General features: G+C 35.8%; 1 protein-coding gene across 7 annotated transcripts in view; it reads left to right on the top strand.

Moving 5' to 3' along the window:
* The window catches only part of PTPN4 (protein tyrosine phosphatase non-receptor type 4), a 112,003-nt gene that overhangs the window by 81,830 nt on the left and 14,753 nt on the right, over window positions 1-15,420 (top strand). For all 7 annotated transcript variants that reach the window (XR_005602288.1, XR_005602289.1, XR_002047255.3 and 4 more), the window contains 9 exons: window positions 223-381; window positions 4,836-4,995; window positions 7,876-7,959; window positions 8,045-8,101; window positions 9,480-9,636; window positions 11,107-11,273; window positions 12,713-12,803; window positions 12,893-12,954; window positions 13,732-13,878. Coding sequence is in view for 4 of the 7 variants with exons in the window: in XM_039554689.1 (XP_039410623.1) it covers window positions 223-381; window positions 4,836-4,995; window positions 7,876-7,959; window positions 8,045-8,101; window positions 9,480-9,636; window positions 11,107-11,273; window positions 12,713-12,803; window positions 12,893-12,954; window positions 13,732-13,878 (1,084 nt within the window). In the remaining 3 variants the exon portion in view is untranslated. The remainder of the gene's footprint in view (window positions 1-222; window positions 382-4,835; window positions 4,996-7,875; window positions 7,960-8,044; window positions 8,102-9,479; window positions 9,637-11,106; window positions 11,274-12,712; window positions 12,804-12,892; window positions 12,955-13,731; window positions 13,879-15,420) is intronic.

The following is a 15,420-nucleotide window of genomic DNA, read 5'->3' as shown; positions in this document are numbered from 1 at the left end:
AATTTTTGAACACTTAAAAAAATAAAATAACGAAATATATCTTGATCAGACAACATAATTGTTTCAGTGATTTTTGAAATTTTAATAAAAATATATGTATAAACATGTGCTCGCACTGAGACAAAATAATATTTTTAGCATCCCATTTTAGTGGGTGGTATCAGAAATGTAGAATAACAAGAATATTCATGTCATACTGCACTGCTCTGCTTTCCCTCTTAGTCGCAACTCTGCCTTCACTCAAGAAGGAGCCCGGTTACGACCCTCATCAGTTGGACATTTAGTGGATCATGTGGTTCACACCTCCCCGAGTGAAGTATTTGTAAATCACAGATCTCCATCTTCCACCCAGGCCAACAGCATCATACTGGAATCATCCCCGTAAGTTCTGCTCTTACCACACCACTGTAGCATGCAGGGCTTCTGAAGAGAAGTCAGAAATCTTGGCCTTGAAGAATTTATTGTTAAATGTGGAGTCAGGGAGAGCCGGGCAACTTAATAAAAGGTGGCTGTTACTTAGGGAGTTATTAGTATAGGTCTTATTGTGAGAAGGAACTAGATGATCCAGAGCTGAAGACCTGTACCTGGCGTATTCCAGGTTCAGGATTACAATACCATCCCCACCGACCCGAGGTGTGGGTTTGCTGTAATGTGACCATCAGTGTCTGGATGTGGAAGCAAAAGTTGGGTTTTTGATAGAATCAAAGTGAAGTTTTAATTCCCACGAGTTTGGAAATGTTGCTTTTGTCAAGGCACAGAAGTATGAGTGAGAATATGAGCTCTACAAACTATGTAGCCAAAATACCTTTTTGGCACAACAACATTTGGACATTGCTACTGTATTTTGTATATTGTTACAGAGCTTATTTTTTTAATATGACACTGTCGGGCTGCTTCTTTTTTTTTTTTTTTTTTTCTTTCTATTATGCTGAAAATACTTTATACTTTAAGCTTACTTAGTCTAAGATATGGTGGACAAAATAAAAACTGTTATTGTCTATTAGGTCCAGAAGGAAGACAAACAAAAAAACACATTGAGTTATTCGAAGATACTGAAATACTCAATGAATTTTGCTCAGAGTACAGGTTAATTGGGAAAAAGGTGCAATATATACCATTTTATCACTGCCGCTGGACCCTCTTAGTATAGCTATACATTTAATGCCAGACATGCCCTCATAATTCTGTATAATCTCTGTTAGCAGGGAAATTGTGCAACTGGTTTCAAAACCATTAGAGCACAGCAAATACCTAATTACATGTTTATAAACAAATGGTATGTTTCAGGAAAGATGACTCTGAGAAGCTATTTGAACACAGTTTTAAAACCTTGCTTACACTGTACTTCCAGTTTTAACAACTATGTGTAAGGAGGGAAATAGAATACAAAATTTTTAAAGTTTTATAAAATATTGCATGACACATTTTACAATAGGCTACGATAGTTACAACTTGACCCTCAGCTAGTTATTTAACTTTCAGGGTTATGTGATAGTAATTTGACCTAACCATGTAAGTTCTCCTTTTTTGGTGGACTTTTTAACCTATTCACATGTCAAGGGACTCTCAGAACTGGGACACTTCTGAATCTTTTCTCATATTAGAGTTTTGTTGTCCAAAGGCCACACAGGGTCAGGTTCCTTCTGTTCCAAGACTTCCAGCTGAAGTCAGTTATGAGAAGCCCTTACTGAATGGGAGAGTGATACAGTGAAGTAAGCACCATTCTTAAATACTCTCTTTTATTCATATGCCTTTACTCTAAGTTGTACAAGATCTTCCTGAGTGTTCTTAGGATTTGTTTATTTAGTGTTTGATTTCTTGAGTAAGTCACCATAGAAATAAGTCTTAGAAAGAGAGGAAGTGGTTTTGTACATTACTTGTGCAACTCTGGCTGGTTTTTTTTTTAATGGTTTTGCGCTTTTTATGCCCAAGCAAGAAAAGTATTGCTCTTCCATCACCAAGTGTTACGGGTTCAGTTTTTGGGTTTTTTCCTCTTCTTGGAAGCTTAAAAGTGAAATTTAATATCCCAGTATAGATCTCTAGTACAAGATATTTTTAAGAATGAGGATGTTGACTGTCAAAAACATATGAACCCCATTAAGGTCTTTTGAAGGTTTAGGTGATGTTATTGATCCGAGATTTGACATTTATGAAGGAAAATAGTAAACATGAAGTTAATATTAGATACATAATTTTAAATTATACTGTTCCACTGTCCAAAAAGCTATGTCTTAACCAATTTGACCTTTCTGGCTTAAAAGATTTGAGTAGTCCATGTGCTAATTTGTCAGAAACTTTAATTTATTGATCAAACTTATATGTGTGAAAAAGAGGGGCTAACCTGACTGGCAGTAGGTTCAGTGATCAGTTTGGAATCAACATAGCAATAGAAATTAACAGTTTCCATGCAGTTCAGAAGGACATTACAGCTTAGCTAATATAACCTTTAACTGCACATCTTTTCTCCATCTGCATGTCCTATTCAAAACTAAATTGAGAGATTTGAGCATGTAGTTCCCTGAGGTAATTATAACCTCAAATTCTAAAAGCACGTGATAAGTGTTTAGTTTAATAAATTTATGGGGGTGTGTATGAAACTTTTGCTAAATATATTAAAAAGATCAGACCGGATATCTGTAACAAAAATACCCAAAACTTGCTAGTGCCAGGGTTTGTGTGTTATTTTATTATTATGTAAATTGCTGAATTCAGTAACAGAGAGCTGCTTTGCCTGCAAAATAGGCTACTTTCACTGCCATTGTCTGATCATTCATAAGGAAATTCAAAGCTGACTGGGCAAATACAAAGCAGTGAAGTTTATGCCCAAGGCTTGATTGTTAGTTCTCACAATTCATTATGCTAATATATGACAGTACTTGCACTGCTGCTTGTAAAGTGCTCTTTAAGTAACTTTTCAAATCTTTTCTGTAAGTTTGTGTGTTCGGTAGGAATTTATTTGTGTTTGTTGACATGTATGTACAGACATCTAGTCAAACATAAGGTCCATCTTCTACTTTTATCAGAATAACTTCTTTTGTGTTTCTATTCGTGTTTTCTGTTCCTTTTTTTCTTTGGTTTAAAACTCTCAGGAGTAATTGCAGGAAAATACATAACTTAAAAGGCTGAGTAATCTGTGCCAGACTTGAATGAATGAATGCATAGGCAGCTAAAAATCTCTGTGTGACCTTTGTAAGTCAATGTCTAAATAGTTTATAGCTGCCTCGCAGATTTGTTTTGCAATGTTGACAATCATCATATTTTTCTCCCCACAAAAATGAATTTAGAAAAGCTGCTTATCTTGAAAAATGAAATGTGCTTTCTTCTGTTACTTGCATTGAAAAGTGTTAAGAAATACTATTTTTCTTTCCGAGTGTGTTTTGAACATGAGGTCTTCAGACATCAGACTGAATAATTAGTACTTTTTTTTTCTTTTAACACTTCATGAAAAAAATATTTTCTGAAAGTTGAAATTAAGCAGAAAAATAGAGAAAAATATTGTTGGGATCTTTTCAAATGTGCTGTTTTCATAGACTGACAAAAATGTTACCAGTTTTGTTTTCTAAGAATATTGACTAATTTTTTTAAAACTGAAGCAGAAAATGTTTGGTGTTTCAAAGTGTAGTGTTCTATTTCCCAGTTTTCATGTTTTGTGAAAGAGGTTCATCCTTTTTTCTAGAAATCACTATACTCAGTTTTGCTCAGATTTTTTTTATTTTAGAACATGTATCTGGGAACAGCCTTTCTTGAATTGCATAGAGACAAATTACATGGTATGGAGTTTGATGTGTGCCTTAGGTTTTCTGATTTGCATCAACTTGAACTGTTTTGCCCTGCTAACAGTTCACTGAGGCAGGACCACTAAATGCAGCAGAGCTGCTCACGTGGCTACATGTGCATTTTGGAGGGAGTTATGTGATGAGTTGCCACTACTGCTTGCTGATAACGAAAGGAGCAGTGTCCTGCTTTTGCCTCTGCAAGTGTCCTTCCCTCACTGTGTGGTGGTCACTCCTGAGATAAACCAGAGGACTCAGGCTTGTCCAAAAAGTCAGTGTATTTTTAGTTGCTTGGTGTAAGCTGCCTGAGCCAAGGGAGGAGCACCAGTTCTTCAAGGAAGCAGCCAGGGATGTGGGTGAAAGAACAGACACCCCCATTTTTCGTGGTAGCATTCTCTTTAGATTTAGCTATAACCTGTAGCTTCATATTTGATGGTCTATGGATCTGGTATCAGTGGGCTGTTGTCTGAAGTTGTTAAATGACTTAATAGCACCTTTTAGTGGGGTGCCTGTGGAGAACGACGTATCCTGCTGGTCTTTAGAAACTGGCATCAAACCAAGTTAATGGGAACTGTGAGCTCTTTTGAGCCTTTCCAAATGTTGTTCTTAATTCTTAAATATAAATCCATATAATGAAAAATGAATCATATATTTATGTAATACAAATTACACAGTTAAGCTTTTATTCCAAAAGGACTAAGAAAAGTAAATTCTCCATATTATATGAAAACACAGAGAACATTTTCATTAATCTAGAATAGAGTGCTTGCAAATCAGAAGTAGTGGGTTAAGCATGCTAAAACCATTTTTTAAAAAGGTCATAGGTAAAAGATGAACTTGCTGGTTTTGTGTACAGTTGCTTTCAAGAAAAATGCTTCAACAGGTGCAAACATAGACTGCCAATATATTCTAATGCACTACATTTTTGAGGTTCTAAAATTGCATACATTCATCTCTCAAACTCTTGAGTTTCTTCTAACATTTTCAGTTTATTTGCAACCCTGAAAGAATGTGTCAATATCTCATGATTATTCCACTTCATACTTCTATTTTGGTATTTAGATCTCAAGAGACTCCTATAGATGGGCAGCCTCCAGCGTTACCACCCAAACAGTTTAAAAAGAACAGTTGGAACCAAATTCATCATTCACACTCACAGCAAGAACTCGATAACCATATTAATGAAACATTTGATGTTCCTGCATCACCTGAAAAATCCACTGTAAGTTTTTTAATCCAGTTGAACCATTCTGCTTTTTATCAGAATGATAGTCCTGTTTTACATCAGCTTGGTTCTGAGGCATTTCAGAGCTGCTGTGTTTGTGCATTACCTTGCAGCATTTCTGTTATCCATACTGTCCCTTCTCTGGGTCCTGCTGGTTTTTCCACCTGCTGGAGTAGTGCTTTGTCAGTTGACAACAAATCACTACGTTGGGATGGTTATGCAAACATTTTGATCATTAGCTTTTCAGCACATACAGAAATTTCTACCTAACCTCCTCTTTGAGAAGTCATTTGCCATCGATTTTAAAGAAGACACTGCAGGTGTTTAATCTAGCTTTAGCTAAAAGGCTAAACCTGAAAATGCCTACCAGCTTCTAGAGTGGTTTTATCAGGAGAGGCTTCCTGAGTCTGTGGTTGCATTTCTCACCAGAATTTCCAAGAAAGAGTCTATCAAGAGACCTGTGACAGCAAATATAAAAATATGAACAAAAAGTTCTTCTTCCACAATCAAGCATGTGTGAGATGAGTAAGGTAGTCAGTTGGTTGTCTGACAGAGGTGAGATCTCCCTGACCATTTTTGTGATTTTTGTCCTTCCAGAAGTTTTCCAGGGTTCTTGATTTTATACTGATGTGGGACAAGAAACATGTTGCAGGATGGGAAAACTGTTTAACATCCAGATGTAGCAAATGCCATGTAAACAGTTTTGTCAAACTCCGGCATTCTAAATTTTGAGTCACCTCCCCAAACTGATATTTAGAAATGCCTTAATTTATTTTATTTGCATTCTGTAAACCTAGGGTGTTCTCTCAGGCCTTATAACAAAGTTAAGATTCCCATAAAACTGCTGTTTAATTTCATAGCTGGGGTTTTAATAAAAGACTCAGAAGTGAAACTTTTAAATTTTTGAGTGTTTTGGGAATGTTGTAAAAATTTTTAGTTTAATTAGTAATGAAACAGAATTTGTAACAGCTTTGTCTTCAGCCAGTGCTTACCTGAGTCACATTGAAGTACTGTTCTGTTTTGAAAGATAACACTACTTTAGTCATCAAGTTTTTCTGTCCTGTATTCCGTTATCTTTACCAAATTGACAAAAATAACTTTCAGTTGTTTTTTTAACTCCTTTTAGTTTTGCAAAACCAACACAGCTGCATGAATGAGATTGTTTTTTTTCTCTGTGCACTGTCAGTGTGATTGTTTGCTGTGCTCCAGTGGGACCCATTTATGCAATCTCGCTGAAGGCAGCACACTGTTGTAATTGAGCATCTAATTTGGTCTGCTGATGACTTTTTATTTTGGGGACTACAGAAAAAGGAGCATAACATGATTGAAATTTTGGAATGTTGTTTTGTTTCAAAGTTGCTTTTCTGACCAGAATTCAGGTTCCTGCACCACTAAAGTCTGCTGTACCATCTCAAATATTTCAAAGAAAACCCCTCATCATTTTCACTGCGTAAAGCTACTGAATTTCCTTTGTCTGTTGCATGTATGGAGAGCCTGCGTAGAAAGGTAGTAGGATACATATGGGAAAGGCAACTTTTTTACTCCATCTGCAGTCCCTAAGTATCCAGTCTGTCAGAAGTATTTGAAAACAGGTGTGGCCAAAGTCCCTTCAGTCAAACACATTAATGATGGCATACAGTGCTCTCTGCACATTTTTCATTATAAAAAAATGCTCAAAACAGCATCTTAAAGCAGGAAATTACTCCTTTCTCTCTGGGGAATGCAGTGGCACAAAAGCTGCCAAACGCTGCAGGTGAGCACTTGGTTGATGTTCATTGTGTCTGATCCCCCATGCCAGTGAGCATAGGCTGAAATGATTGGTCTATGATCAGGCTTCCTAAGACCCTACCTTCTCATTAACATTTCTTGAGCCATTACTTTCCTTTCCCTAATTTTTTACTTTTTCATTACTGTGAATGCATTCGGCAAACTTTGTTTTGTTTTAACCAAGAACAGAAGACACCTGCAGTTGAGTTAACTTTTAATGAGCCAAGTTGTGCATACTTTAACCTAGTGTAACTCCTGGTTCTGAACTTTCTTACTTATAAAAATATTTGCTTTTCTAAGTTTATTTTTTATTTTTCTGAGTATGAGTTTTATGCTTTGCTGTAACTGGTAGCATTGAAAACTTCCTTAAAACACATTTCTTTATTACTTTGCATCCTCACTGCAGGAACTATAGAAATACTAGCTAATGTTCAGTCTGTGAAATAAAGATGGGAACCAAGTAAAAATCACTTTAATGCACTAAGTTGGTATTTTTCAGGTTAAAAAGATATCTAGTATTCCTCAGTTTATTGGTATTTCCTTTAACAGTGTTGCTGTGATCCAAATAAGACCAAGAAGAACACAGCTAAAATTTTCAGAGTTGAATCAGTGCAGAGCATATGTCTCGCCTCATACTCCACTACACTGGAATGAGAGTAAGGGATAGGCTACCAAGATTTCCTTGCCTACTACTGGCATATTGCTGTTAATACAAAAAAAAGGACACCTTCAATTATCTTCCTTTTCATTGTATTACATCCTTATGTCAGCTTTTCACTGTGGTCTTAATTAAAAATAATTTAAGAAGTTTCCATTTAGTAAGCTGTTTTTCTTAGAATTTTGAAGCCAGGTAGTCTTTTCTAATATTCTTTCTTACTTTGAGCTTGCTTTGACAGAACACACCTTTAACTTACTTATGTCCAAGACTCTTCAAGGTGTAATTCTTCCCTTTTATGCAAATCCAAGATGTTTGTGTTATTGCTTCCTGTTTTCTCAAGTGTCCAGGAGCAACTATTTGACGAGGAAACTGCAGAATTATGAGATACAATATCCTCAAAGCCTAACTGTGATCAAAATACGTACTAATATAATATCACTTTTGTCTACTAGCCCAATGGTGGTGTCCCCCATGACAATCTTGTTATGATCAGAATGAAACCAGATGAGAATGGAAGGTTTGGCTTCAATGTAAAGGTAACAGTACATCTATTCCTTTCACATTTATTAAGGTTATTTTTTGGCATTTGGGACTTATTACTAATTTGATTTGTTTTTAAAGGGTGGATATGATCAGAAGATGCCGGTAATAGTGTCCAGGGTAGCTCCAGGAACACCTGTAAGTTATCAAAAAAGCAAACTTGGTAGCGATATCTGTGTATCTTGAAAGATGTATTGAAAATGATAAATTATTTCATAGCTGCCTATGAAAATTAGTTTTTGCTATAACATTATCAGAACAAAGCAAGTTATGTGCCGTAGGAATTTTGTGGGGCTTTATAATATATTTTTTAAAGTTCTTCAATCCTCAAAAGTATTTTTTTCTTACTGAAACAAAGTTTAATTTCTGAAAATTACAGGGCATTACAGATGCTCAATATGCACTGGTACTTGAGCTGTGCCACCCTAAAAATACTTCTACTTTATTACTTTTTTTAGATACAGACATTCAGTAATTTCACATAAATTACGTATTGAAAAAGTGTTAAAAATAACTAAAATAGCAAATGTCTTACTTTAGTGACAGATGTAGCTGAGTAAAGCCAAGATGTAGATTAAAACCAGACATTATGAATCATTCATCAGGTCTGATTGCATGTTGTTACTGATGTTTAGTGACTATAAGAGTGTCTTCTAACGAGGCACAATATTTGTCAATTTATTGCCAGAAATACTGACCTGGTATTCAACCGACTGGAGTCAGCTCTGTCTATACCTTTGAGAGTTAGAGTGGAGTTAACCATTTATTTGCTTATTTAAGAACTTTAAGAAGTTCTTTCTTTTGCAGGCTAGTGTTTTTGGGTTTTGGGGGGTTTTTTGGGTTTTTTTTTACTCTTTGAAACTATTGAAATTTTTGCCAAAATCACTGTTCTTGTTAATGATTATCCCTGAGATATTTAATAATGTGAATAATTTTGGCTTGAAACATTCACTCTCTAGGGAGAAGATTGTTGGTGATGGCTTGTGCTCTCTCTCTTCTGCAATGACATTTAGACTGCGATTATAATAACAATTTTTATTACCCGATTCTTCTCTCTGGGATTACTGGGAGTTGTGCATTGTATTTTGCCATTACCATGTTTAGGTATTTTAGACCTGAAGCATATAAGCCTGTGAAATTGATTTGGACAAGGTATTGCCATGTTACTCCCGTCCCTTCAAAGATAAAAACATCCTGCTCTTTAATTGCCTATACAAAGTGTGATTCAAACAGAGGAGCTTTCTGCATCAGCTGAGGGTAGGGTAACTGCTGCTGAAAGACATGTTACAGTGCCAGTCACCTCCCAGCTGCAAATGGATTCCTTCATGGGAATGGCACTGCCTGTGTATTGTGTAATGCTTAGATTCATCATTTGAATACAGTACAGCAACCATAGCAACAGGGCTGTTAGGATTCAAGAGCCCAAGTATAGTTACTTTAAATTGTTATTTTAAGGTAAGAAATTGGTAATGGTTTGTGTTACAGATGGTTTTGTGCTTTTCCCCCAACCTTGCAGGCTGATCTCTGTGTCCCTCGTTTGAATGAAGGGGACCAGGTTGTGCTGATTAACGGCAGGGATATAGCAGAGCATACCCATGACCAAGTTGTAATGTTTATTAAAGCTAGCTGTGAGAGACACTCAGGGGAACTTGTGCTCCTAGTTCGACCCAATGGTGAGTGACTTGTATATCATAATTAAAAATAAAAGTCCACACCCTGCTCTTGTTTTCTAACCTCCATTTTGTGTCCTGGGATGGCATGTTTAACCTTCAAGAAAGAGCTCCCTCCCCTGAAAAGGAATTGCAACAACACAGTGTATAGATCCTGTACCTAAGGAGCTGTGTATAACTAGGTGTTGAAAACTAGTAAAAAAGTCAGAGATCAAATATTTCTAACAGAGAGCTAATTTAAATTTTGTTCTCACTCTCATTGATAAAAGTGTCCAGAAAGCTACATGGATATTGAACGTATTTCATGAGGTTACTGTTATTCCCTTAAGGAAAATTTAAACCAAACACAAACAAAAACCCCTCACCAAATATCCAGTGTTTGGATGACTTTGGAGGTCAGTATATACAAAATACTTCCATACATTTTTAAAACAATTCAAAACCACTGGTAATGTTTCTACTTGAGGAGGCTTAGTAGAAGTGCTAAAATGCAGTCTAAATAAAAGCTTATGCAATGTATTCACAAAATACACTGTTGGATTGTAGCCAGCAGATGGGCACTGGATTTAATTCTGCTGCCACCTCCTAACTATAACAGAGTTGGAGAGGAAAAAGCAAAATGAAAAATATTGATGTTTAATTGGAATAATTGGAAATTACTTTTGCAGAGTACCTCACCCACCTTATAAAACCTTTTCCCTTACTTGCTAATTTGCACTCCGCATTTACATGTCCTGTCATTCTGTGTGTAAGTTCTCTTGCAGCTTTTGTGGTCTTACTTTCTTTTTCAGACAAAATTGTGAGCTTTGTTTGCAAATTTGCTAAAACAAACTGTCTTTCCCTTTGTGTGTTGATTATCTTTGTATTCTGGAGAAAAACATGTGAGTTGTAGAAGTGAGGAGTTGCCAGTTTCCTCCTTTGTAGTGATGTGATATAATTTAAAAAGAGGCTTTTGAGCAGCACGTCTCTGTTAGGTGTAGCAGAAGATTTCCGAGTTTACAGGCACGGCACATATAGAGCATTGATAGCTTTATAATGCCACGTATTCATGCAATTTTCTCAGGTGGTCTGCACATCATGCCCTAATTACTGAAGCCTAAAATGAGTTCTAAGTGAATTGTAAGTAAAATGTAAGTGCAGCTGTGATGACATCAGAGGCATGATGTGAGATTCTGAGATTAGGGAGTTACAAGGCAGGGTATAACGTGAGTTTTGATAAAAATTTTAATGGTCAGTGATGGTGCTTTCACATAAAGTTACTTTTACACCAAAGCCAAAAGTTTTATTGTTGATTATAATGATCAGTAAAGGCTATCTGTCCTTGCTGATGGGAACTAAAATCAATGTGCTAATAAATGTGTGTTTTTCTACAGGAGGAATGTGGTGTTTTTGCTGTTTTAAATAAATGATTTAGAGCTAACTTTAGTCAAACAGCATCTTCAGTCAGAGCATTCATACCTTTGCTTGTTCTAGCTGTCTATGATGTTGTGGAAGAGAAGCTGGAGAGCGAGCCTGATTTTCAGTACATCCCTGAGAAATCTCCACTTGATGGTGTCCATCAAGATGATAATGCTCTGAGGGAATCCATGATTCAGTTAGCAGAGGGGCTTATCACTGGAACTGTCTTGGCTCAGTTTGATGTAAGTACTGTATCGCCTGGAGCTGGATGCAAGTTTCAAGTCTTTTGGGATAGCAGTTATTTTAACAGAGCAGTTTTCAATTAAATCTCGGTACAGTCAGCATCTTTTAGCAAAACAATTGTCTTACACTCTCAAAAGAAAAATAACCAAAGGAAAAAATCAAACCTGTATGTGCAAACTTAAGAATGCCTAATCCTAGGTTTTCATTTCATAAATAGCTTTATTTATTACTTACACTTTCTGAGGTTATCAGGGACATGCTAATAAAATATTTTCATAAAGATGAAGGCTGTAGAATGTCTACCAAAATACGTGTTCTGTACTCAGGCCTTCCACTCCATACCTAAGTTGCTGTAGAAACTGAATGACACCGAGCTGTTGACATTTTGTGGGCATTCTCAAAGAGGGAAGGTAAAATAACCAATGAAACTACTGCCCTAATGTTAAAGGTTAATGTAACTGTGTATTTTATAAACAGTTGATTTTTATTGACATATTTCAGAATGGTAGTGCACTTCCTGTGGGGCCCTAAGCTGCTGATAGCCGTGGTCTTTCTTCAGCACGGACTTGTGCCTTGGTGATATCCATCTTAAATGCATGAGAATAAGTGGCTTAAAGCAGGAAGCAGTAGCTTTGTAAAACACAGCAGTGCGAATTCTGTGAATTCCTCACCAAATGGACACCTAGCATTATATTTTGCAATATTAAGTTTATAAAATGTATTTTATATACCATTCTTTAAGAACTTCGGTAAAATTTCCTTTTATGTTTAGAAAGAGCAGATTTTTTCTAAGTTATTTAAAATTCTCCTTTAATATAAGTTTTTGTTCTCTCTAGCAAGTTCAGTGTACGAAAGTTTTTTAAAGTGCTTTTTTTGAACCTGGATCATTTCACTGATATTTTTTGTAGCACAAGGGTTGTGGCAATGCATGACTAAGGCATGAAAGGGCAGGAACCTCTCCAAGGCAATTCCTGTGCAGGAAAAGTGCAAGGTATCCAGGATTTGCTCTACAGTTACTGGAATACAGAAGGAAAAAACCCCAAAAAAATCTACCTGCAACGTAGGTAGATGCCTATACATGACACAATCTGCTTGCCCCAGATGACCAAGTGGGATGTCAGTATCAGTGAGTTCACATATCAGTGTATAATATTACTTTTTCTCGGGATCAATGTTCTAATGGAAGCTTGAAATTTAACATTCACTTTGTCTTAAAACAAATCTTGGTTACGTCTTGGTCATTTTCAGTGATCCCAGAGCATAACTAAATTTATAGTGCTTTATTTTTAAAAGTATTTTCATGTTTGTTGAAGCTACTGTTGCTCAGTAGTTTTTGTTCTGAAAAGCACCTCTTTTTAGAAAAATTCTATTTAGGCAAAGAATATAATAATGAGTCTATTGCATCTATTATGTTCTGACCATCAGCTTTGTCTTTTAGCAATTGTATAGGAAAAAGCCTGGAATGACAATGTCTTGTGCCAGATTACCTCAAAACATTTCCAAAAATAGATACAGAGACATTTCGCCTTGTAAGTACTTCTATTTGTATATGTGCTCTAAAAGTATTTCACTGTGGTTAGTAAATAATACTGTAACATCTTTCTAAATTTTTTTTCAGATGATGCTACACGGGTTATTTTAAAAAGTAATGAAGATTACATCAATGCAAATTATATAAATGTGAGTTGTATTTTTCAGAAGTGCTTCTGACATGAAGTAATTTTACAGTTTTTCAATGAAAAAATTAATTTAAAAAATCTATTTTTTATAAATTTAGTTCAGGCTAGAATGGCTACTAAACCTCTAGTCAGGTTGAAATTCCCTGTAGATAAACTTACTTTCTAATGTTTTGTGGCACGTCTTTTCATAAATATTAAAGTCTAGCCCCACATTTAATGAAAGAATGGTGACTGAAAGTAAAGAAATGATAACTGAAGCCAGCCCTCTCCAGAGCAATTAATTCTTTTCTGATTACTTTTGTAACAGTTGTGTTCAACAACAGTAAAGTTTAATTTGGCATCACTTTCTTTTGCATCTTGTTTTTTTCATTGTTAGTAACAGCAAAATTACAGCTACTTACTTTAATGAAAAAAAGCAGATATTAAACTCTGAGATCAGTGTTAACACCCTAGTGTCAAAAACCCACAGAGCAAGAAATATTTGCACCTGAATTATTTGCCAACTGCTTTGTTACTTCTTTTTTCAACCATTAATCTTCATTATGGCAATTACCTGACTGTCAGTTCATATGAAAAGTGTATTTGAATTTTTGTAGTAATTTTGCATGTGAAACACTTAAAGAATCTTTATCTGTGCCAATTTGTGCTTGCTAGCCTTTAAGAAATAGAATTAATGTCATGGATGTTTTTTTAATCTATTAGTTACTAAACTGTAAATGTCTGATGCCTGCCTTCCATTTGCTGTAGGAATTGAAATAATGACTTTGTCTTCTCTTAGATGGAAATCCCTTCTTCCACAATAATAAACCAGTACATTGCTTGTCAAGGTCCATTACCGAACACATGTCCTGATTTTTGGCAGATGACTTGGGAGCAAGGCTCTTCTATGGTTGTAATGTTAACAACTCAAGTTGAACGGGGCAGAGTAAGTAGAACATTTCCTTAAATACCACTTCCATAATCTTCTAAAAAACTGTTGGTGATTAGCCTTTAAAAGATTAGAGGAATATACCATTGTGGCATAAAATATGACAAGGGGTAAGAGGAAATTGCTTTAAACTAGATGAGTGTAGGTTGAGGAGATAGAAGGAAGAAATTTTTTACAATGTGGGTGGTGAAATACACAAGTTGCACAAGGTGCCCAGAGAGGTGGTGAATGTCCATCTCTGGAAACATTCAAGGTCAGGTTGGATGGGGCTCAGAGCAACTCAAATCTAGTTGGAGACGTTCCTGCTCATTGCAGGGGGTTGGACTGGATGGCCTTCAAAGGTCCCTTCCAGCCCAAACTGTTCTATCGTTCTGTAACTGTTTTTCATAAAAGCAGTGCATTCCTAATATGTCTGCAATGATGAGTCCTAGATTTTAAATCTTCTGGTGTTGTTAATGCAGCTATTATTTAAACTTTTTTCAGTCCTGAAATGCACTTAAGTCTTCATGTATTTCTTAAAATATTTTTAGTCTGCTTTGTTTGGTTCTTTTTTGTGAAGTAAAAGGCATCTAGAATTTACCTTCATAGGATTTTTTTCTCTAAACTTCAAATGAGGGAACTCCAAGAAGTTGAATCAGTTTTTGTAGAGTACTTCTTTGATATGTAGTGAGATTAATTTTTAAGGCAGCCTAACACAGCTTTGTAGTGTTAATATCCCATGCCTGGATGGCTGTCTTATCAAGGATTTTCTTAAAGCTTGAAATCTAAAATTTTCCATAAAATGTTATTCTGTGTCTATAAAGATTTGTTTAATCATATGAAATAATCATTGTCCTTTAATTTGTATATAAAACGTGTAAAAATAGAATACTAATAAAAAAGTAATTAGAGTCAAAATTAGTCACTGTGTATGGTGCTGTAAAAGGCCTCAGGTGTATTTTGTGGCTTGTTTGGTTGTGGTTTAAGCTGTAGTTTTTCCTTGATAGCTTTGGGTTTTATGCAGTTTTATCCTTTGGAGATAGGCAAAACAATCAAGTCTGGTCATGCACACAGTGTACTTCCAGAGTTACTTGGTTTAGTCTGGAGCATTCCCACTAGCACTGGCTGGTTAAGTGTGTGGACAGAAATGACAGTCTGGAATAATAGTGTAGTGGAATTCCTCCATATCAGGATTTCTTTTGAAGATGGATTTATAGTGGGTTGTGGCTGTTCTGATCAACTTGAACTGCAGTTCAGCTGTCTGTATATATTCTGACTTTTTAATAACTATATATCTGCTGTGAGGTCAGGACTCTAAATAGAATTAAAATAATTGAAGGGGAGTTGCAGTGTTTTTAAACCATTTTTCAGTGACTCAATGTTTGCATGATGCTGCCTGCTCCCAAATAAACATGATTAGAGGAAATTTCAGTACAAGTGCCCTTTTACTCTGAGTTTTCTTTGCAGATCTGCTAAGAACAGACTTGCAATAGCAGTTCTCTGAGGTTCCCCCACCCCTTCAATAATGGTATTTGTGGAGTTCTTTGGAGAGCTGCTTAA

The sequence above is a fragment of the Corvus cornix genome, chromosome 7, assembly GCF_000738735.6.
Source record: "Corvus cornix cornix isolate S_Up_H32 chromosome 7, ASM73873v5, whole genome shotgun sequence".
Taxonomy (NCBI): Eukaryota; Metazoa; Chordata; class Aves; order Passeriformes; family Corvidae; genus Corvus; species Corvus cornix.
This window is presented reverse-complemented; position numbering and strand designations above follow the sequence as displayed.